Source organism: Amborella trichopoda, chromosome 10 (genome assembly GCF_054954075.1).
Source record: "Amborella trichopoda isolate Santa Cruz 75 chromosome 10, AtrichopodaSantaCruz75HAP2 v2.0, whole genome shotgun sequence".
In the NCBI taxonomy this organism is placed as follows: domain Eukaryota; kingdom Viridiplantae; phylum Streptophyta; class Magnoliopsida; order Amborellales; family Amborellaceae; genus Amborella; species Amborella trichopoda.
The window spans coordinates 38,828,947-38,852,598 of NC_142345.1; the positions used below are offsets into that span (position 1 = coordinate 38,828,947).

The 23,652-nt window shown below is 37.6% G+C and overlaps 1 protein-coding gene across 9 annotated transcripts; it reads right to left on the reverse strand.

Moving 5' to 3' along the window:
* Window positions 1-872: 872 nt before the first annotated feature.
* LOC18434085 (splicing factor PWI domain-containing protein / RNA recognition motif (RRM)-containing protein) lies at window positions 873-14,798 on the reverse strand. Of its 9 annotated transcripts, none has more exons than XM_088849561.1 (9): window positions 14,236-14,798; window positions 14,041-14,139; window positions 13,673-13,761; window positions 12,568-12,824; window positions 12,270-12,422; window positions 4,475-4,898; window positions 3,192-3,872; window positions 1,916-2,496; window positions 873-1,518 (listed from the first exon to the last, which is right to left on the reverse strand). In XM_088849561.1, the coding sequence occupies exons 4-9, from the start codon at window positions 12,790-12,792 to the stop codon at window positions 1,267-1,269; spliced, it is 2,316 nt and encodes a 771-aa protein (XP_088705687.1). In that variant the 5' UTR covers window positions 12,793-12,824; window positions 13,673-13,761; window positions 14,041-14,139; window positions 14,236-14,798; the 3' UTR covers window positions 873-1,266. The 9 variants fall into 9 exon arrangements, with proteins under 9 accessions (XP_088705687.1, XP_088705689.1, XP_020522646.1 ...); XM_088849563.1 differs by having other exon boundaries at window positions 3,192-3,857; window positions 12,969-13,761; XM_020666987.2 differs by having other exon boundaries at window positions 12,969-13,761.
* Window positions 14,799-23,652: the final 8,854 nt, after the last annotated feature.

A 23,652-nucleotide genomic window follows, 5' to 3' on the forward strand; every position in this document is an offset into this window, starting at 1 on the left:
GAATTTATATATATATATATATATATCTAAAAAAAAATACCAGTTGATCACCCTTACTGCCCAAAACCGAAACCGTCCACTGGTCAGTTCCGATCTAACCGGGCAGTTAACATTTAGATCAGGCGATTTTGCAAACAATGATTCAAAGCTTGCACACCGATTTTCGACCACTACGGCAAATCATGCGATGAAAACGGAAATAGAAATCTTCAGCAGGCAGTTACCGGCTAAAAAAATAATAAAATAACCACAAATCAAAGACACCAACCACTTATGCAAATCATGCCATGAAGACGGAAATAGAAATCTTCTTCAGGCAGTTACCGGCTAAAAAATTAAAAAAATAACCACAAATCAAAGACACCAATACTAAAACTTAAGGAACTTTGAAATTTTCCCTAGGATCAAGATCCTTTCAAACTATGATTACACCCCATTTATAGCTAGGCTACAATCCCCTTCGAGAACATTCGAGATCCCTTTTGGTCAATTTTGGTCCCGAGAGATTGAGCTTCCTCAATGGAAGGAGCGAGTTCCATGCATGCTGCTCTAGCTCTTGGATCATCAAAGCGAGATTCCCGCATCTATGATCATTTCCAAAAGGGATACTTATTTTTCAAGAACCAAGAACCATCATCAAAACTGAACATTTGACCTTTTTGGGCTTTATGGTTCAAGAACCATCTTCAAAACTGAACATTTGACCTTTTTGGGCTTCAAGGACAGGACATCCGCCTAGTGCAGATAGAGATGGCTCTTACGTGCATGAAGCCTCTGAGCACAACTTGCAGTAATCTAATTCTTATTACCATACAAAATCACATTTGTCGAAACAAAACAAACAAATCACCAAACAAAAACCATGGATCCAATTAAAACAAAATGAATTACAATTTCCATTATCACAACTGTAAAATAGGAAGGTACTTATTGATGTTTTGCTCATTCGTAGGATAACTCAAAATTCCAAAACATACATTTTGTTCCGAGACTCGAGTAGACCAGTCACCTCACTTCTTCTCCATCATATGTGCTGGTGCTGCAAGATAGACCAAGAGGGAAGAGGTTCTCTTGCATCTAAATTTACAAGGAAAGTGGGGAAAGAAAAAAGAGAAGCCTTCCCCAAAGCATACTGTTGATTCAAGGAACACTTTCGCCATAGGCTTTTCTTGGTTTACCTCATTTTGTGGCAAGAAATTACAGGTAAGGTGTCTTGGCTTTCTCAATGGAGTTAGGCTGGGTAAGGAACATATATTCGTATCTAATTCAGGCCTTTGTCTTCATGGAGAGGCCAGTTTCAACCTTCTTGATTTCAAATATGAGCATTCTCCACATCTTTAGTACAAACATCTCAGCCTCATCATCCAAGATGGCTTGAAGCAGCTCCAGCATTTGGGATGCCTTCACGTGGTCCCTGGTACTTGAAACAATAAAGTCTACCAAAGTGGCTTCTTCTTCCCCAAGAAACTCGGTGATCTTCTTTGAGATCCATGGCCTCATTCTGTGATGCAGCTCGTGCTACACCATCACATAACACATTACACCAGCACATAAAACATTACAAACGAAAAAGCACCACCACCATGTATATAACCATATACAATCTCTCTCTCTCTCTCTCACACACACACACACGTGCAATGTCATATAACCCCCCCCCCCCCCCCCCTTTTTTTAACACACAAAAACATGCAAGCAGACATGCATAAAAGAGACCTGCAGCACATTACACCAGCACATAAAACATTACAAACGAAAAAGCACCACCACCATGTATATAACCATATACAATCTCTCTCTCTCTCTCACACACACACACGTGCAATGTCATATAACCAACCCCCCCCCCCCCCCCCTTTTTTTAACACACAAAAACATGCAAGCAGACATGCATAAAAGAGACCTGCAGTCTCACCTTGTCATAAACCTCCCAGTTGATGTCGTAAGAGAACAGCTCCTCTTTAGTCTTAGGGATCATATCTATCAATTGCTTCGCATCCAATAGCTTCTGGTTTTCAATTGGCTTCGGCTTGTCAAGACCATTTTCCCGGTCACGCGACCTCTCCTTACTCTCATCTTCATTTCGCTCCCTGTCTCTCTGACCTGACCTATCACTGGAACGTCGAGTCCTGTCCTTCTCATAGTCTACTCTCTCTTCTTTTGGGGTTACATTAGAGATTTTCTTAGCAAATTCAGCAGCGGCTGCCAAATTTGGGGATGGCCCTGATGTCATTGATGCTTGACCAGCCTCCAATTCCTCAGTAGAGTAGTCAATGGGCACTAAAGGCCTCATCTTCTTCTCCTTATGGGTTTCCTCATCATCATCCTCATGGAAAACAGAAGGAACGAACGTCCTTTTACCAGAACCCATGAGCCCAAACCCTAGTTTTCGAGTAGGAGCAATGCTATTCTGCCTTGTATCTGAAGCACTAGAGGAATCCACAATCGGTTCATCACCGGAGAAACTTACATTTCCGTTCCTCGGAGCCACATCCCCTAGGAAACAAAAAATAGTTTAAGACAATAATTATAATTGAAAAAAGTTAGTCACCAAAAAATATATATATTTCATTCTCATGAAATATTCACGAGGAAATTTGTTCAAAGATCATTGATAATTTAGCTCTCTTGAGAATCTCTAATGGGTCGTTTTGATCTATGCTTATCAAAACACAGAGTTTGGATAGAAACCACCAATACTCAAAGGATTGACTACTTAAGATATCAGTACTGAAAATACCAATAGCATGGTAAGTTGCTCAAGGATAGTATGATGTTAGAGAATCGTAATATCTTATAGGGTGTTTAGAGTGAGATATTGATATTCAGAAATACCTCAAAGAGGCAGTTTTCTAGAAAGTACTACTGCTTTGAAGGTGAGGAAAACTTATAACACTACCCCTCCAAAAGTTTCTAATTCATTATCAATCCATTATGGCATGTCCTTTGAGGGCTTCTTGAAATTATGGGGGGGAGGGGGGAAGAAATACGTGAAATGTTAAATAGTGCATCTCTTATTTTGCAATGAACTGCTCACACACATATTTATAGTATAAACTAACACTCTAATTCAAATAAGTTTTTATTTGCTTAAAGAGTTACACTTCTCAAAAAAAAAAAAAAAAAAAGGAGGAAAATACCAAGTTTAAGAATAAGAAAAACGTATAAAGATTGAAGCATAGACTACATACCCGTGCGATTTTCATCCCCCAAGCTGTTCTCTTCAGCAGGCTCAGCAGAATTTCCTCTGACCTTGATGTTGTTTTCTTCCACAGGCTTCTGCAGATTCTCACTACCATTGACTAAGACAGGTTCCTCTGTCTTATCCTGCTCTTCTAAAGCTCTCCTTTTTGCTTCTGCAATCTCCTCCTCTTCTCTCAATCTATCGGCCATATCGTCGTCTCTTTCTCGCTGCCTCTTTTTACGTTTCTCCTCATAAACACTGCTCCTATGCCTCCGCTTCCTTGTATCATCCTCATCACTCTCTTCTTCTTGATCCTTAATTTCTCTTCGACGCTCTCGCTCCCTTTCCTTTTCTCTCTCCTTCTCATGCAGCCGTTGATATTCTTTCTCTCTCTCTCGAGACTCCCACTCCTTCACTCGCTCCTTATAAATACGCTCAGCCTCACGGATCCTCTGCTCCCTCTCCCTCTCTCTTCTTAACCTCTCCCTTTCCCTCTCCCTCTCATACCTCTCCAATTCTCGCTCCTTTTCTCTCTTGAGGTCCTGCTCCCTGTCCCTCTCCCTGCCCCTATCATGCCTTCTACCCCGATCTGACGAGCTTGTCTCAGGCCTTTCATGGTCATGGGTTTTGTTTTCACTAGTTGTCTCATCATCATTCTTGTCTTCAGCCATATCTGCATCAGAAGCAACTATACACACATCACAAGCCATGCAAAAAAATAAAAATAACAAAAAATGAATAGGGTAAATTTCCAGTAAACTTCAGCTGAGTAAGTTTCCACCAGATTTTGCCCGAAATCTGAAATATAACTTTTTGCTTGCTTTCCCTATAATTATGTTTGGATTCGGAAGACAAATTCAGCCCCCATTTCAAAAATAGTTGAAAACCCAAATTTCAGCAACTTTTCCTTTCTAAAGTTCAGAAAACCCATTAGATTAAATTCCCAGTAGAACTTCAAATGCCCAATTTCCTTCAAGCTTTAAGTTTTCATATATAGTTGAAAACCCAAACATAATTATATTTCTACCATAACCAATCTTTCAAACTCAACTGACAACCAAATGAAGAAACATTTCAAAGTTAAAGATTCGAATGATTTTCTGCTCGAATATGATGTTAAACATAGAGTTAATGCAACCCAGGATAAACCATCCTGAAATATGAATATTCGAGTCATCAAGCCGAAAGAATTTTCTTTTTGATAGGTAGAAAAAGTTATTAAAGAAAATAATATTTACCAAAGGGTACACCAGAAAAGGAATTTTTCCTTTCAATTTTCAGAGAACTCACCACTTTTCACAATATCTACATCAGAATCCCCATCCCGGGACCTCGTGGGCACTTCGGAATTTGACTTGCCAGAAGGATCTCCAGGAGCTGGAATGGGTGGAGGGGGGAGGGGTCTGGTCTTGGACCTCTCCTCCATCATATTTGCGAGCTTCTCGAGAGCATCCTTGTCACCTTCACGATCCTCATCTGTCACAATACCAAAGTTGGCAGTGTCTTGCTTATTAGCTTTGTCATTTGATTCATCAGTTTCCTTGTTTAGCTCTTCCGACAAAGTTTTCTGCTCATCGTTCTTCTCAACACCAGGCGCAGTCTCTTCCTCTTTTGCAGCATTTCCATTTCCAGCTTCCTTCGTTTGTTTCTCCCTCTCAATTTTCTTCTCGACGTAACGTTCGAGATAATCCCTAGTCGCCTGATTCACATTTAGCTGCCAACAGACCAAAGTCAGAGTTTAACATGCAAAATTCTTTTGGCTTTTAATCAGCAGTTCATGTCGACAGAGGAAAAATATTTTAAGGTTTAAGACTTGTAAATTCTGGTCAGCAAATACACACACACACACACATAAAACACCCGCACAGACACAGAGCGAAAGAAAGCAGTATCCACTGTCCACCATGTTGGTACACCACATCACAGTCAATACAATCATCATTTAAACTCTTTGTGAAAGCCTCAATTTCAAAAAACTGCCATCCCACCTAACAAGTGATGATTTACTAAAATTCAAGTACTATGCAAAATGGCCAATGAATAAAGTTACATTTTCTTTTTCTTATAAGGTACATATATGATGCATACATTAGACAAGTTCAATGTATCAGCTGATTTCATCACCATGATGAATTTCAAAGCTTATCTTTTTGAAGAAATTGACACTTCGGATTAAGTATAGCAATTCAAAGTGTACATGACATCAAATACTTGTGCCACACATTTCGGGTGCTCTTACAAGCAAACAGAAAAAAGCCACGAATAAACAATGCTAAGACAGCTGAATGACTAAAGACAAAATTCGGCTTGCTGCCCCACTTTGGATGAGGCAAGCCTCACGACAAGTGTGTTTGAAAGACACAGAGGGGCGTTTCAAAGCTTATAGAGGATAAGATATGGTATGAATATTTATTGAGTTTGTGAACTGCATATTATTGGTTTCTAAATGTGCATTTCACTCAGATTATTATGTTTAACACTGTATTGTGTAGAAATTGGAACCAATTAATTGGAGAATAGCTATAATTAATCATACGCAACATTTCATGGGATGGTAAAACTAGCTAAGTACCATCTATATGGCAATTCCGTCATCCATGTTAAAAACCCTTGCCAGCTACCAGTTAATAAAGAATGTCAGAAACTCATTAGATTTCCACATACAGACACTAGTAACACATATAAGTAACTAGGATACAATTAGCAACTACAATCAGTGTTTAAAAAGTTGGATGCAGCTGCCCAGGCAGCCAAGGGTCCTACCACTTAGGAGGCTGGGCTGCCGCCTAGAAACCTAGGCGGCCCTAAAGTGGAAATTAGAATAGTGTGAAGAGAAGATGGAAATGTACTACTAGAAATTTCACCAGCAAAAATAGGGTACCTTTGGAATATTTTATAGTCAGTCATACGTTACATTTTCAGTCTCAAGGTGCCAGGCAAGAGAGAAAATAAAGGACCGGGTGGGGGTGGTGGTGGGGGTGGGGGTGGGCGGGGGGGGGGGGGGAAGAGAGAGAGACGATTTCTAAAATCTTAATGGCAATTATGGTTTTTCTTACTGTCTCTCTCTATTCTCCTGCTGTTTTTGCAACACCCTGCTCTTGTTTATGGAAGAGAGGAAAAAGAGAAGGGGCAAAGGAGAGGAGTGGCTCTCTTCAACATCAATGGCAGTTAGTGTTTTTGTTCTCAAGACTGTTCTCTCTCTTGAACCTGCCTTCTACATCATCTTCTGCCTTTTTCACATTTTTTACTTTCTTCTGATAAAGAGGCTTACCTACTTTTTCTAATAATTTTAACATTTTTTTAAAAGGGGGCTTATGCCTTATTTTTTTAATCTTTTTTTTAAGTTTTTTAAGGGGATGGCACTACGTGGGTGTCTTGGCCCACATAGGTGCCCATCATAGCTGTGCCTGCCTGCCTAGGGGACCATTGGCCAAATTTTTAAACACTGACTGCAATATCTATAGAGTTGGAGATCATACCAACTCAATCAAGAGCTTATCTGGATATTCCTCGATTATTAGTTGTTCCACAGTGTCAGATTACAATTTGCATTTTAGGTATCCTTCATGTGTATTTGTATCCATACAACTATTTTCAATGTTACATTGCATATAAAATGACACCATTAGATTGTCGAAAACCAACCAATTAATCACATGAACAATCACAGGAAGGTAAAATGATAAAAACAACAAAATACTGATGGATGGCACCCTTTCATCAATATTAGAAATGCCTACCAGTGTAAATTCTCACTAAGTCAAACCTGAAACATTTTATCTCAACACACCAGTTCAGCACCGGGATACAGGAAAACATGCACTATGATGCAATTAGTTAAAATGGAAATGGGAAACACATGATCTAAGTAAGGTAAATTGTAGCCACCTCATCAAAAGTTTACAGAAATTTTTCTCAATCATTTGCTTGCCACATAGTCCACTCTGTGCAAATTGAATAACTCTAGAGAAGTATAGGATGCTCGACTAAAAATTCCCATTGGTATGAAAAATTAGATTGGAATTCTCATGAAAGCTCACCTTATTGTTTGATACACTAGTCACTTTTTCAAATAGTAAACAGATATCATAGTTTTCTAAAGACTGTAGAAGGCATCCCTATTCTTGATTATGGTTATTCAAAAGATTGGTATCTCCTGGAAATATTAAAGCACGGTAATGGTGTGAGTTCGGGACCGACAAGGTTATTAGAATTGAATAGTACTCAGCTAGAGCATGAGACCACAATAACGTAAATTAGTTGCCATCCCCACGGGGCATGTAACACTTAATTCAATGGAGCTGGCCGACGAAAACCAAGGCCTTACAAGCTTTGGAGGCATCATACAAAACGCATATCAAAGATTCTAAAGTATTATGCACGATCTCTTGGCATGAAGATGCCACATGGACCAAAGCTACCTAAAAAAGGCATGCAAAAGATTAACGAATTAGTGGGCCCTTGATGATAGAGGGCCAGAGACACTTCTCCATATCTGTGGAGGCTGGTAGATATCATGGAAGGAAATATGGCTGTTAAAGGCAGACACAGGGTCAATTCCCTCTTTTCCTTTATTGACAGACGAGGGTTAATTTCTTTCTGATGCACCCTTTATGAAACCAATCCAAAGGCCAATGGAACAAGATGATTGGTTGTTTTTTTTTTTTGGGGGGGGTGGGGGGGACAACCTTTTTTTTATTGATTAACGAGTCATTCCCAAAACCATGCGGCAACCTCAGACTCATGTTCCCCAGCATCCCATCTCCATCCCTCTTCTCCCCTCAACGGTCCCCTCCCTCAATTCTTCTCTTGCATCCTGACACCTTTGTTTATTGTTTCTTGTCCTTACACTTCCACTACCTCCTCTCCCTCGCTCATTCATGAATGTTTCTATTGCCATTTTCATTTTCAACATTATATAAAACAGCATTTGTCTATAATGAGTGAAATTAAATGTATATCATTCTATCTCAGGTGTTAACTAAAATACAAAGAGGATAATTGAGGTCGATTCTTTGACTGTCACTAAATGACCAAACAGATATCACTAGCTCTTAGGGAAGGGTAGATTTTCAGAATTTTGCATCTTTGACTCCTAGGGAAGTAAATACCGTTGCAGAGGGGTTAGATAAGTGGAGTAAATGGGGTTAAGAACATGGGACTTCATGCTACCTTAATTGTTGACCTTCTTTTTCTCCAATAAGAAAACACCACCAGGATAATGGAGATGGTGAAAAGATACCTTTTTTAATTTATTTCTTAAGAGACTCATTCACATTTAAAGTGTGGAGCAACTAAAGATACTGTCTTGGCATTGAAGCATAAAACATGCAAACTTTCCTCATACCATAAACTATTTTAACTGTACCTGCTAGTTTCTGTCCCCCTAGTACAAGATAGGATGATTTTCATTGTTGTTTTTTATTTTTATTTTTTTGACAGGTTAAATGCAAGATAAATTGATAGCCCACAAGAACTCAATCATAAGCTCTGATCTAAAGACATAAGGCAACTAAAGAAACAAGAATTATAGGAAACTTGGGAAGTATTTTTCTATGCTAATGCACCAGAGATACCAGGTGTTTTAAGTCAAGTTAATTAATTCAATGAGGATCCCATAGACATTGCAGTTCAGTGCATGAAGAAATTCCAAGAAAGTTCATGGTTTTTATTTAAATTTCAAGAAATATCATGAAGTTGCAAGGCAGAGGGTATGTTGCTTCGGAACATCATCTAAATTTAAGTATTGTAGTTTCCTGGATGACAACGCGCATAAATGTAAGGACGACATGCCTTCCACGAGCAAAATTTTGTATCCCAAGGGAAGACATAATCTCATAGATACGTTAAAAGCAACCTGCAACATTTGACTACCATGCTACAGCAATGCGCTCGTGATTTTAAGTTGATGACTCATTCCCAAAGATCTATAACATTATGTTGCTTAACTCGTTAAAGGTTTCAATGACTATCTGCAAGTCTAGTTCTCCATGAGAAGCTCATGCACTTGGTGCCCCTCCTTGTGATGGGAGGAATGATCTAGATCTATCAGACTGCAATTTAAAGAAAGGTATCTCAAAATGACGGTTACCAGACATATTAGGTGTACATAAAAGTCTTAGATTCAACATGCAATTTATTCAACGCAAGTGTAGATAAGTGAATCAAGCTGTCATAGGATGGGTAGCATAAACTATGTGCTGGTGTGGGAACTTCCTGACAGAAAACAATTTTGGGCATACAAAGATTTAATATTTCTAGTTATACACTCACAATTTCGTGCATGAGAAGTGCTCTAGTAGGCGGAGCATGTAGATGAAAAAATAGGTCTACAGACTGGACAAGTACTACATTAGTTTTTTCCTTTATTATTCAAAAGTAAAAAAACATTTCAATAAAAAATGCATTTTGAATCACTAGAAAAATCTAAAACCCGCATAACTGCTTACAACTTTATGCTCAAGCCTTTTTTCCCAAGAGTATAGAAAAAGAAGTCTTGTACATAACAAATGGCTGCAAAATGAAATAACATGATAGCAAAATACAACTCTTCCTTAATACGTAACTTTCCTTTTTTTCTGTTTCTCACATCTTATTCTTTACTCACTTTACTGCCATTACTGATTTTCTCACTCTGCATAGATTTTAATATTTCTACTTTATCTACAAAAAATCTCCTTAAATAGTGGGCGACAAGGCTCGGATGATGATGATAATGATCTACAAAACATCTCACACTTCTCAAGTATAAATATACACCTCACTACACATTGGCCCATATATTTCTCCAATACATTTCACATCTAACACGATGGCAACATCTTTGGTAGCATTAAACAGTGTTCACAAAATCGAACCTTAATAGAACATGGGCCCGAAAGCGGTTTAACCGGCCAAACTGGTAAACCGGCCTATTCAACCACTCTAACCGGGCAAGTCCTAGGCGGTCAAAAAAGTGTTGAAAAAAATAAAAAAGATATAAAAAAAATTTACTAAAATATGAAAAGCATATAAAGAATGATTAAAACAAAACACACTCAAATGAAGTTTCAAATTAATGAAAAACATGGATTTTAACGAATCGATTTGTGCCTAGGGGTATTTTTAAAATTTTCTGAAAAAGATGGGAAAATATGACAGTGGGTATTAATGACCAAAACAATTTTTAATCTTTACCATAATGTAAATAATATTAAAACAGTGTTAAAAATATTGACTCGGCCAAGGTTATCGGGAGCTGGCCAAGCCGAGTTACTCGGGCGAGTCCGAGTAACTCGCTAGGGTCCAACTCATTTTTTTTAAAAGAAAATGAAGATAAAACTAAGTTATACATAATATGGGCCCTTCTTTTGTCAAGAAAGTAGTAAATAGCATACTAGTTAGTGCGCATCATGCTAAAGGAACACTTTATAAAGAGTTTCTAGTTCGATTCTTGCGAACAGGCATTTTTTAGAACTCCAACCAAATGAAGTCTTAAACAAAAAACATTGAAGTTATAAGCTAGCATGATATTCGAACCATGATTAAGATACAATTTAAATGCCCAAGCTAACCAGTAGAACATTCTGATACATCTGAAAGAAATTTCACGTAGTATTCTATTTAGAGTTTAAAACACCGATTGATAACCAAAACCACCCAAAACCGGAACTGGCGGCTAGCCGATTCCAATCTAAACGGGCGGTTAGTGGTTAGATCGCCCAGTTTTGCGTATACTGGCATTAAATTTGTAACTAAAAATATCATTTGATAGCATACCAGTAGTTCATTAAAAAAAAAAATCTTAACAAAACCAAAAATGTGTTATACTTTGCTAACCATTGAAAGGTTGGTTAAAACCATGGAAGGAAAAAACGGGCGGTCTAACCAATAACTACCCGATTAGATCGGAACAAGCCGGTTCCAGTTTCGGTCGTTTTTTATTTCGACCAGTTTTTGTGATTGAGTAGGTATTTTTTAAAAAAATGATATAAAATCCGAAAAAATAAGGGATTTTGTTTGTAATGCATTTTTTAATGTTTTTCATCATTATGACAAAGATTGGAAATTTTTTTGGCCATTAATACTTATTTTTACATTTTCCCATCTTTTTTGAAAAATACCCCTGGGCACAAATCGATTCTTTAAAATCCATTTTTTCATTAATTTTCAAATTCATTTGGAAGTACTTTGTTTAATTTTTTAAATATACTTTTCATATTTTATTTGAGTTTTTTTGTATGTTTTTAAACACTTTTTTGATCGCCCTAGACTTGCCCGGTTAGAATGGTTGGACCGGACACTTTACCGGTTAGGCCGGTTGAACGGCTCCTAGGCCCATGTCCAGTAAACCATTCCGGCTCGATTTTTCCTACACTGGTTAAAACACATATATAATAGATAACAATTAATAATAGTAGGCATATGATTCTCATTTGCTTCCCAAAGTTGAGGAAAGAGCAAAACAAAGTACACAGAGTGCCGGTTTACTTTGTTTTTAAGGAACACATAGACTATAAAATAATGGAAAGTACCCTAACTTATCATACCCGCATCACCACATGGACAACATGACATGCAAAGTTCAAAGCTCAATTGGAATTTCCAAACCAACATCAATATCATCTAGTTAGACTTTTTATTTTGATGGATAATACAAGGAAATTGATCCAAACAATTAAGTAGAACCACAAAGCTTGCAAGAAAATGTCAAGTAGAAAGAAATTAATGGCCTATGAACTCAATAGGAATTCTTCCTCTTGCAAAACGCAATCATTCTATAAGTTGCAAATTTCAAGATACAGAAATATATAAGAGAATATTTCTTAATATTAGAATGCAATGCTTTATGATAATTTATTGGCACATAGAAAACACACAATAGGCAACTCAATGATTATAGATAAGTCAATCAGTCATTAAATGCATTGGTACCAAGCCCAGGAACCGGCTGCACTACTTAATTGAAAATCTCATTTCTTACAAATCTGCATAGACTGCTACCCCAAAATACTGACAACATAATCCATGGTAACATTTGACTTCCAATAATTCTTCAAAGAGAACAAAAAACATAAAAAAAAAGAGACTAAAAGAGAAAGCATACCACTAGTTCTTGACCGTCGACATTAAATTTACTCAACAGACGCAGCGCACGAAGCACCCCTTCAGCAGACTCAAACTCGCAAAATCCAAAACCCTTTGGAGCCCCATTGGACGGATCTTGAGCACGTTTCCAACTCTTGACTGGCCCACAAAGCTATGATGCAAACAAACATAATGTTATATACAATAAATCAAAGAATCAAAACAATGAACAAAAAGATAAATAGACGACCTTGAAATAGAAAATAGTACAAGCTGTTCCAAAAAGAAAAATAAACGAGCTAGGTCAAGCTACCTACACGAAGAAGTGAGAGTAAAAAGTCGTTTTCCACAGTGGTCGCTATCTTGCCCACATAAACTGTTGTTTGTGGCTTCTCCATCATGGGTATAATCGGAACGGCAGGCCTAACTGGAGGGCTCATAATAGGAGGGACAACACGTATCCCTGGCATAGGGGGCCGTGAAAGAGGTGGCATAGCACCCATTGCAGTGGGTGGGCGTGGAGGGAAACCAGGCCGAATCATAGTCACGAATGGAGTAGGATAACGAGGAATGCCTGCATAAATGGGCACAATGGCTATGGAAGCTTGTTAGACCAGATCATAGAAAATCAAAGGGCCAAAATTTCCCCTGCCAATTGACAATCGACTTCCAAACAACAAGTGAAGTTTGAATAATAAATTGATGGAAATAACATAACCTCTTTGATTCTCCAATTCATTGCCACTTACGCCACAAGAAAAGGGTATAGATGTATTAGAGAAAACCTAAAAAGGTATTACAATTGTGATATGCTGAAGAGAGACAAAACACAAATTAAGAGAACAAAAATAACATCTACCATGAATCATAGTAGAATAAGCCCGTCTTACCTTAGTCATCTTCTGAAATCAAGCTTCAGAACACCAAGTGCTATTATGTGACACATGGCATTCAAGAGACACCCAATATCTCATCTTAGGTGATGACATTAGAAAATCTACACTTTGAATGGCACCTTATGTTTAAGCCATAAGGATATAAGAAAATTAAGCATGAAACAAAAGGAGAACAAAATATCACAAAGCACAAACTGAAAGTCTAGAACTAAACTCACTTTGCTTAGCATGGCCTTCAGTTGAGATTCCATGAATGTGAAAACAATCTTAAAACTTACAGAAGATCGACCTACTTGAAGGAACCATGTCACAACTTGAATACTTAAACCTCCCCCATCATAACGAACTAACTAGTCGAACGAATTCGAATCTAAGGGCAGCAACCCCTACTCTAGAGAAGTTCTCAATTGAAAATTTGAAATATTGAAGAAATCAGCAACATGTTTTCTTTTTTATTTGACAAGTAAGCTTGCATATCATATTCATGTGCATGTATACTCACAAATTACGAAAAATTCAAGCATACCAATACATAGAGAGGATGAAGTGGGCACTTTTTTCTAAACGAACCGCAACAAGGAGGCAGCCGAGCTCTCACCATAACCAGTGAAGACACTGTAGGAGAAAACATCCACAGTAACCATACTCCTTTCGAGTAAACACCGGTTTCCATTCCAACACAATAACCTAGAAATCTAATTCATTTTTCTTTCAAAAGCAGAGAGTTTTTACAACTTGGGCACGCCACGAAATCAAACGTCAAGCATGAACTATTCAACAAATCCACCAAAATCAGTCTAACCATTACCAAAACTACTAATTTTTTGTATCATTTATGCTGACATTTGCAACAAACAATAAATAAATAATGGCTATCCAAAAACAAGCTCATACCAGAAATCAAAAACCCAAAGCCGAAGAATTCTCACGGTGATCCAAGTATTGATCGGGCATATCAAAACAAAATCCCAAACCACAAGAAAGATGGACTCTCTGCAATTCCATTTGAGAAAAAACAAGCAACAAATAAACTAGAAGAAGAAAGCAGCAGAGACCCATTAACCCACATGGATAGAGTGAAAAACCCACCTGCAGAAGCCATGGCTGGGGCCGAAGAACCAGGAACAGGAACATGCATAGGCATAAAGCCGTTAGGTGCCTGCACAAATGGCATAGGGTTTGCCTGAAACTGAGGGGTACCGGTCATGGCGAAGATACCAGGAGGCCTGATAGGCGAGAATTGAGGGGTCATAGGGCGAAATGATGGAGCAGGAGGAACAGGCGGAGAAGGAGAAACAGCAGGAAGAGAACCGGAGGCCGCAGGAGATGGGGTAACGGCCTGAATCGAAGAATGGATAGGGCTAGGGTTTGGAGTTGAGCTCGGGTTAGGGTTTTGCTGAAATAATGGGGTAGTTGCAGATATTGAAGAAGAGGAAGAAGGGGTAGGAAGAAGGGGATCTGGATTTGTTGAGAGAGGAGGGATTTGTGATTCAGGTTGAGGGTCTGGTTTTACTCCCGCCATTGAGGGGGAAGACGGGGAGACAGCCATGAAAGCTCTGTAAAATGAATGTTTCTACCGTTTTCTTCTTGTTTTTGTTGGCTCTACGGGTTTTAGGTTGCAGAGGGGAAGTAGCCCTAAAGTCCGATGGCGTAAGGCCAGATTTTGGAACACGGGAGTATAAACATGTTTCCGAAAACGATTACCACGGATACGTGGGAGGTAGTAGAGTCATGAGAATGAGAGAGAGAGGAGCACGTATACTATGCTCACGCGGGAGCGATTGTTTATCTACTCCCTCGGGTTGAAAAACCTGCTTTTGGAAAATTTGTTGATCTAAAATTTCAGGTTGACATAGAGCATGAACAATCAAATTTTTTAAAGGGTGCGGTCTAAACAATCAAAGTAAAGCGCACCTTCAAATAGCGTTGTGGAATGTGGTTTCAATATTTAAAATCTTTATGACAGCCTTAAAATATATTTTCAACTTTAATTATAAAATTTAAAACTTCAAAAATAGTGTAGATCGAGCAAATCTATGAAAACTTGGAAATCTTGAAAATTGACCATTCAAAAATGAGTTACAAGATACACTATTTTCAAAACTTATGATTCATTTTTTTCTTATATCCATGCATGTCGATGTTGAGATGATCAATTTGAGGATATTTGAGTATCAAAACAACCTCTTCTAGTGAAATTTTTGAGGTAGACTCTAATTTGATTATTTAGAGCCTCGGCTTTATATAAACTTTTTCTCTTTTTTTTAATATGAATAAAGACATTGTCAATCTATTAATATATTTGAATTATATGTTATCTTGATATATATATTTTTGTGCATGTTTGGCTGTAAATTTCTAAATGGAACTATTTGGAAAAAGAAAAAGCGAGGGAAGATTGTTGGGTGAGTGTAGCCATTAAAAGCCTTATTAGTGCTTGTAATGAAATATTTGATATAATAGAACATGAATTAAGTGGGAGTGTGGTCTAGCAAATAACATTTGTTGATAAGGTTAGAGTATGTCTAGATGAGTGAGGCGATGGACTATGAAACCTTTATGTGTGATAATGAAAACATCATCTATGTACTATCTTCTACAGATACCGTTATAGGAGTTGTTGTCGCATCAAGTCTAGACGACATTAGCACGTCTTTAGGCACAATATAAAATCCACATATTGGGATTATAACCCCTTAGCTCATCAACCAGACTTTGGTGACCCACTAATAAATTTAATTGTGTTTATTCCTAGACCATATAGATCATTATCCCATCTAATAAATTTAATTGTGTTTATTTTATGATAATATGATTTTCGAATTATTATTTGATTTTTCTAGATATCTGAATATTTTATTTATAAAATTTGGATTTATAAAAATATAGATATTGATCTTTTAATATTTTAAATATTCAAATTAATTCTAAAATCTTTTATTAAAATTTTTAAATATTTAAAAAATAATTTTAGCGGCATTGTGAATATGAGCTGACTATGGCCTAAATTAGTGGGCCCAACAAAGCCACCACATGGTCGCACACTCCAATTTTAAGACTTTTTATCTGCAAGCCTAAGGGGTTTTTATTTGTGGGGTTTTCGTATTTTGTAGGGTTGAGTTGATAAGAGTAATAGCTTTCGCTTAGATGCCAAGTTATTATGAGATTTTGATAAGTGTTTTATATCGAAGAAGATTTGAATGAATTTTTTAAAAGTATTTTGGATAAAAGTACAATATCATAATTAATGTTATCTTATTTAATTCGGTAAAACGAAAAAGAGGATAAAGGTTCTAGCACCTTTTGATGGCCCATCTATGGAATGGACAATTCAAATCTCTCACCTCATAAGTCGCCCATGATCAACGGTTTATATTCAATCCACAAGAATTTGCAAGCCATAAAAATACTAAAAAACCTTATTCTATTTGCCTTGCCCATAATTCTTTACATACAAATATATCTCTCTTATCTCTAAATATTTATCTCTCTTTGATAACAATAGGGGGCATGCCCCACCTCTTGGATTTTGTCTCTCGAGGTTGATGTGGCATGCCCTAGAAGTATGTGCCATTTGGCACGCCCTAGATGTTGTTACATCTCTCTTATATTGGTTTGATGAACCTAAATGTTGGGTAGTTGCAAGTAGATGCTATTGTGGGTTTGTACGCCCTAGAAGTGGATGTTATTTGGCACACCCTAGAAGTTGTTACATCTCTCTTATATTGGTTTGATGAACCTAAGGAATGGGTAGTAGCCAGTAGATGCTATTCATATTGGTTTGATGAACCTAAATGTTGGGTAGTAGCAAGTAGATGCTATTGTGGGTTTGTATTTAAGTTCGAATTTTGTGATCAATAGCAGTTCATAGTTTCATTAGAGGTTGTCTTGAAACTTTGCTTTCCCATTGAGATTGAAGTTGCTTTCCCATTGAGATTGAAGGTTGATAGTTGAACTCGTGCCGTGGTGACTCGATGCGGGATGTAATAAGACCGGTTGAGGTAATATTCAGCGTTTTCTTTTTATTTCTTGCATTTTCAATTATCTTTACAATCCCAAGCATGATAAATTTGAACAAAACAATTGCAAAAGATTGCCGTTAGAATTTTGGAATTTTGAGTCAAACATGTACTGCATCGGGCTGTGAGAGAAATTGGAGTACATTTCAGTGGATACACACCCTGATGCGGAATAGGTTAAAGACACAAACGCTGCACAACTTAGTGTACGTTCATTATAATTTGAAATTGAGAGAGAAACATATAAGGAAGACCCCCACAGACTACACGCCGATCAAACTTGATTACATCTTTCGGAGGGACCTTGCCGATGAGTGGGTGTCACTAAGGACCTCACTACTAGACCAATATTTTCTTAGTGGGGCAGTTATCAATATGGATGATAATGTGAATGTTGTAGCATCCAATGAAGGAAACATGATAATGGACATGGATGATGATTATACATAGGATGAAGATGAGGCACATGATGATGAAACAGATGGGACAATGGAAAACAATTGGCAAGAACCAGTCATCCAGGAATATGAAGGGGCGCACATGATGCGGTGCCTGATAAACAGGAAGATTTAATGAGATTGGCTCGGGAGGAAGTCCAGGCATTGAGTCATAGCAGTTACTCAACAAGAGAGAGACGAAGTCGTAGCTGTCACCGTAACCTAGTTATTCATGATGATGACAATATTGAAGATGTTGAGGGCCATAACATAGAACAGGGTAGGGATAACACATAACAAGATGCGAGTAACACAGAACAAGGTGGGGGTAACACAGAACAGGGTGGGGGAGAGCATGAAGGCTAGACGAGTCTATGAGACTTTGGCCAAGGGGGTACCACAAGATATATTCCTGACTGGCGAGGGGGTACAACTGCGGCATTACAAACTCCACCAAGTCTTACTCAGATTTTTCGCCCCGACTGGCGAGGGGGTACAACTGCGGCATTACAAACTCCACCAAGCCTTACTCAGATTTTTCGCCCCGTAAATCCTGATAGTGAAACACAACAATATCATAATCCCCCTCGCCACTCTCATTATTACTAGCATTGTTAGTTGGAATTTGTAACTTCATTAATTGAATTAATGTCAAATTCTAAATTGTCTTACATATCTTCATAATATTCAAATATTAATTAATATAAAAAGTTGTTTCAATTTTTTTTGTAAGATAAATGTATGTAATGTAATAGTACACTTAATCTAAGTTTTTCTATTTTTTTTCAATTTTTTTTTTCAATTTTTTTGGATGTTTTTTACTTTTTTTTTAAAAAAAAAGAATTACTTGACCGGTTAAAACGGTTAACCACCCCGGTTAGTTCGGTTCCGGTTCAAACCACTACCGGTCCCAAATCCGGTTAACCGTTCTGGTTCGATTTTACGAACATTGATTTGGACCCTAAGAGCCTTTATATGGCACCGTCATCGTGGCAATGTGGTGGCACACCAAAATGGTGGATGGAAATGCACGAAAATATGTAGGAATCAGTGTTTGGAATCGAACCGGTCTCGAAAACTGGTCATGGGCCCATTCTTAGTAATCGATAAATAAGCCGATTTAACCGGTCTAATCGGGCAAGTCCTATGCAGTCAAAAAAGTATTGAAAAAAATAAAAACAAATCTCAAAAAATATGAAAAGTATATTTAACGCATGATCAAATAAAAGACATCCAAATGGGCTGAAATTGGATTTTAAAAAGTAGATTTGCGCCCAGGGGTATTTTTGAAATTTTAAAAAAATGAAAAGAAAATGTAAAAATAAATATTCATGACCAAAATACTTTTCAATATTTGTCAAAATGATTAAAAAAAAAAAAAACTGCATTACGAACAAATCCCTTATTTTAAAAATTTTATATAATATTTTTATTTTTTTTTAAATACTTGGTCGAATCACCAAAAGTGGAATAGAGCCGTGGCTAGTTCCGAGTTACGAACACTAGTCGGAAGCCACCATAAATGACCGAAGTAGTAACAAACCTTGGTGATCCTCATAATTTGGGGTAACGGACCCATTGCAGAAAACATCAAAGTGTAGAAGCCACTGTGAATCCAAACGGAATGACAGAGGGCTCAAAATAGAGTTGAGTCAAACCTGAATCAAAAGGACAAAAATATGTTAGCGTATGGATATCTATATTTATATACATCATTATGAATGCATATGATGCGTATCTTTATGGGTATATATCTCTTAATTCGGTGTGTCTTGATTATGATAAGATTAGCTAGTAATTATCTATAACCGTATTTATCTTTAGCTGTTACTGGCTTTATATTTATATGGGATCTTGTATATTCTTTATTATTAAATAAAGAGGGAGTTCTCTGCAGTATTTTGAGTTTCTAATAAAATATATGTTTAAATGTAGTAAACTTTATTCTAGCTTTCCATAAATGTGCTTCTAAGAAATCAAGGCATTCTGGTGTTGGATGGCTAAGATATGGGCCCTCAAAATTGAGGGAGTATAGTGTAGGCTAAAAAAGAGGGCAAATTTACAAGGACGTGTTTCCATGCCGCTAAGCCCGCATGTGTAGAAATGTGGGCATCTTAATAAATCTATTTTTAAGATGGATTTTAAAACTTAGTTTTTAAGGACATGTAATCTCTACATGAAGATCATGAACATGAAAGATAAATAAAATTTAAAAATGAAAAATAATAATTCTAGCAAGAAAACATTTGGACGGATAGTTTCCATTGTTTTTAGATGAATCACATACTTGCATCCATCTTTAAGATGGATGCTTTACACTTTTTGAACCGCATATGTAGTTGTGTGGTCAAGCTTGCATGAAACTATTTTCCAATTTACAATGGAGCCCCTAAATCTTGGGGTTTAAAGGACCCAAAATTTTGTGAGAAGGTAGGCAGTCCCCTGTAAAGGTCCTATGCCAAATTTGAGCTGAGTCTAATTCCCGAAATACAATTTTTGGAAGTGGTCTTCGATGGCACACGAACGGTCCACCAATCTTTTAGCATAAAAGATTACACTGTAGCTGTGATTGTCAATAGTGGGCTAAAATCAAGAAAGTGAAGATTTTATTTCACTATGAAGTTTTGATTATATCACCTAAACCCTAAATCCAAATGAGATGAAATTTTGGTATGTTATTATTGACTCACAGATTGTTTTGCATTCACACTTGGGCATGAGAAATCTCTATGATGACTCTAAAATCAATTTCCACCACCTATTATAAAATTTATAACTCAAAAAATAGTACAGATCTTGTGGATCCATGAACAATTGAAAATGGAAGGTCTAGATAATGTGTTATAATATATATTATTTCTAGGGTTTGAAGTCCTATTTTTTTATAACCCGAATTATTAAGGTCAAGATGATTGATTTTAAGATTTTATGCCTACAAAACTCCAATTTTTCATGAGTTTTTGAGATAACGTTTTATTTATTTTGATAGGACTACAGCCCTATAAAAAATGTGTTCATGAGCAATAGTCCATACAACCTAGATCCGTTTTTTATCAATAACTCCCAGTCCATGAGGAGTTTTAAGTAGAAATTTTGGAGATATGATCCTAACTCAACTTTAATGCAAAAGAATCATAGTAGAGTCGTCTAAAAATCTATGGAGTCATGAAATTGGTGAAAAAGCCATGAAATAAGTGGAGGATTGGATGAAGACAGAGTAACACAAGTTCTACAAAGGCAAATGGTAATAATTTCCAAACTTTGGGCACAACTAACTTGCCCATTTTGAAAAGGACGGCGCAAATTTTTATTATTTATACTCCAAGAGTGTTACTATAATTACCCCTCAACGGCTTATTTGTAAGGGGCTAAAGAGAGAGAGACTAATCTTAGTGTGGCAAACAAATTAAAATTCTTAAAATTACCCCCGGTCAAAAATCCAAAACAAATAAAAAAATACCAAAAACAACCACAAAAATCCAAAATTCCGCAAAATTTCAAATTCCTAGAAAACCCACAAATTACCCAAAAACAAATCCCAAAATTACATAAAAAAGGATGCATATCATAAAAGAATGTGGCTTGTATAGATCCGAGGCTCTAGACAATCAAAGTACAGTGCACCTCCAAATAGTGTGGAGAAATGTGGTTTCAATATTGGAAATCTTTGTGATAACCTTAAAATATATTTTCATCTTCAATTAAAAAAAGTAAAGCTTAAAAAATAGTGTATTTCGAGCAGATCTATAAAAACTTGAAAATATTGAAATTGACAGTCCACAAATGCATTACAAGATGCAATATTTCCAAAACTTGAAATCCATTTGTTTCATACATTCATGCTTCTTGATATCGAGATGATCAATTTGAGGGTATTTGGGCATCAAAACAACCTCTTCTAGTGAAAGTTTTGGGGTGGACTCTAATTTAATTGTTTAGAGTCTCAGCTCTATATAAACTTTTTCGATCATAAAATCAACTAAGAATCAAACCTATTAATTAAAAATTAGAGTCAATCAAAATTGAGACACACCTCTTCTCACAAAATTGCGCAGGGCAGGATCATATTTATTGTGGGAGACAATGGTGTTGAATCCTCCCTCCAATTGTCAATCGATCAGTTATTAGGGCTGAAGACAGAGGGGGCGGGCTTAGAGAGAGGGTGTGCAAATCAATTATTATGACTCAAGAGAGAGAGGGGCGTGCTTAGAGAGAGAAGGAGCACCTATGCAAACCAGTTATTATGGCTCAAGAAGAGAGAAAGTAAGGCCTACGAAAAGAGAGACAAATTTAGGGTTTGTTGAGAGGAGGGGAACTTTTGGGAGGACAGCAGAGAGCCACAGGAAAGAAGAAAATGTTGGGGTTTAAAGTGGCCTCTGCTAATGAGAGAGAAGTGCGAGATTTTTGCCTCTGCTAAAGAGAGAGAAAGAGCTTTTTCTAATATTTGCCTCTGCTAGAGGATTAGGGTTTTTACAGGCTTTAGAGAGAGAGAGAGTGAGAGATTTTGGGTTTACAGGACTAAATATAATGCTAGAGAGAGAGAAGAGAGGAGTTTGAAGGGTGAAGAGAATGTGCAGAGAGAAGGAGAGCGGTAAATTCTATGCTTGGTGGAGGTTGGGATAATGGACCAAGGCTTATCTGGTCTGCCGTAATTTTTTATAAGGTTGCTTTGAACCAGTTTGAGGTTCCTTTAAAGCTCTTTGTTACAAGTTCTTTTTCTCCACCCATTTCGGATTTCTTTGGCCTCGATGACTAGAGTAGGCGGGCTTGGGGGCTGTCTTACTCTCCTAATGTTAAGGTAATAGGAAGTATTAAGATTGTCTTGAAAATACAGTCGATTAAAGATGTTTCTCGTGCTTTGCATGTTCGGTTCTGTCGAATTAGTGGCTCGCTTCTTTCCCTTGATCGTTGGAAACCCTCAGATCATGGGTCCCTGGCCCTTAAGAATTTGGTTTGGATGAAGTTGTGGGGAATCCCTTTACACATCTGGAAATTGGAAGCTATTAAAAAGATTACCTCTTTCTGTGGCTCTTTTTGTGAGTTGGATTGGAGTTCCTTTATGGGCCAGGATTGCACCTTTGTTCGTGTTCAGATTGCAACTTTCCCTGCTTTTGCAATTCCTAATCATGTTTTTATCTTAGTTGACAATCTTTCTTTCTCTATCAAAGTCTCTGTGGAGGGTAATGGTGGCTCTGTGCAATGAAAGTCAATCCAAATGAGGTTCTAGCCATGGTTCCTAACATCGCAGGGTCTGTGAATTCTCTTAGGAACTTACCCTCTCCTCCACCTAAAACTGTTGTTGTAGCTCCTCCTGGTGTTTTACGGCACCCTCATAAACAGACCTGAAATCGTTTTCAAGCCCGGAGTAACGCCTGGTCACCAGTTCCGCAACCCCCTAGCTTTTCAAATTTGAAAATTTCCAAACAGTGGATTTCTATTGGCCTTTTTTAGGCTCGTACAAAGGGATTTTAGGCTGACGTCCTTTCTGTTCCGGCTGATGTTTCTGTTGAAGCGGGGACTTCTTCTGCGCATCCACTCTGCTCAAGTGGTCCCGCGCGACCACTTTCGTTGTGTTTCGAGAATTGCTCGACGGGTGTGCCTGCTATGATTGCACACTGTACAAAGATCTTTGGTGATCTTCTACATTAGCCGCCTTCCCTGCCTCTATCCCTTTCTATCCAAAAACCAACTGCCCTTCCTTTCTTGCTAGCCAGGGGATTTTTTTCTCTTCCAGTGAAGAAATATGTCTGGGTGGAGGCAGTTGTCTAGACCTGGTTCCTTATTTGGTGTGTGTGGCTGACCATGTACCCACTACCATACTGAGCAGCTATGGCTAGAGCAAAACCTAAAGTGTCAAAGGCTAAGCAGCGGTTTAATCCGCTGACCATCGATCCCTTGACAATGGTGGTGACTGTGCTTGATGAAGAAGCACCTTCTTTCGCTGGTTATCCTGATCAGGTTCCCAATTTGCAGGTTGGAGTCCCTTCTTTCGATCCCTCTGTTGCTTTAGTTGGGTCAGAGGGAGTGGACCCTCTAATTGTGGTAACTAA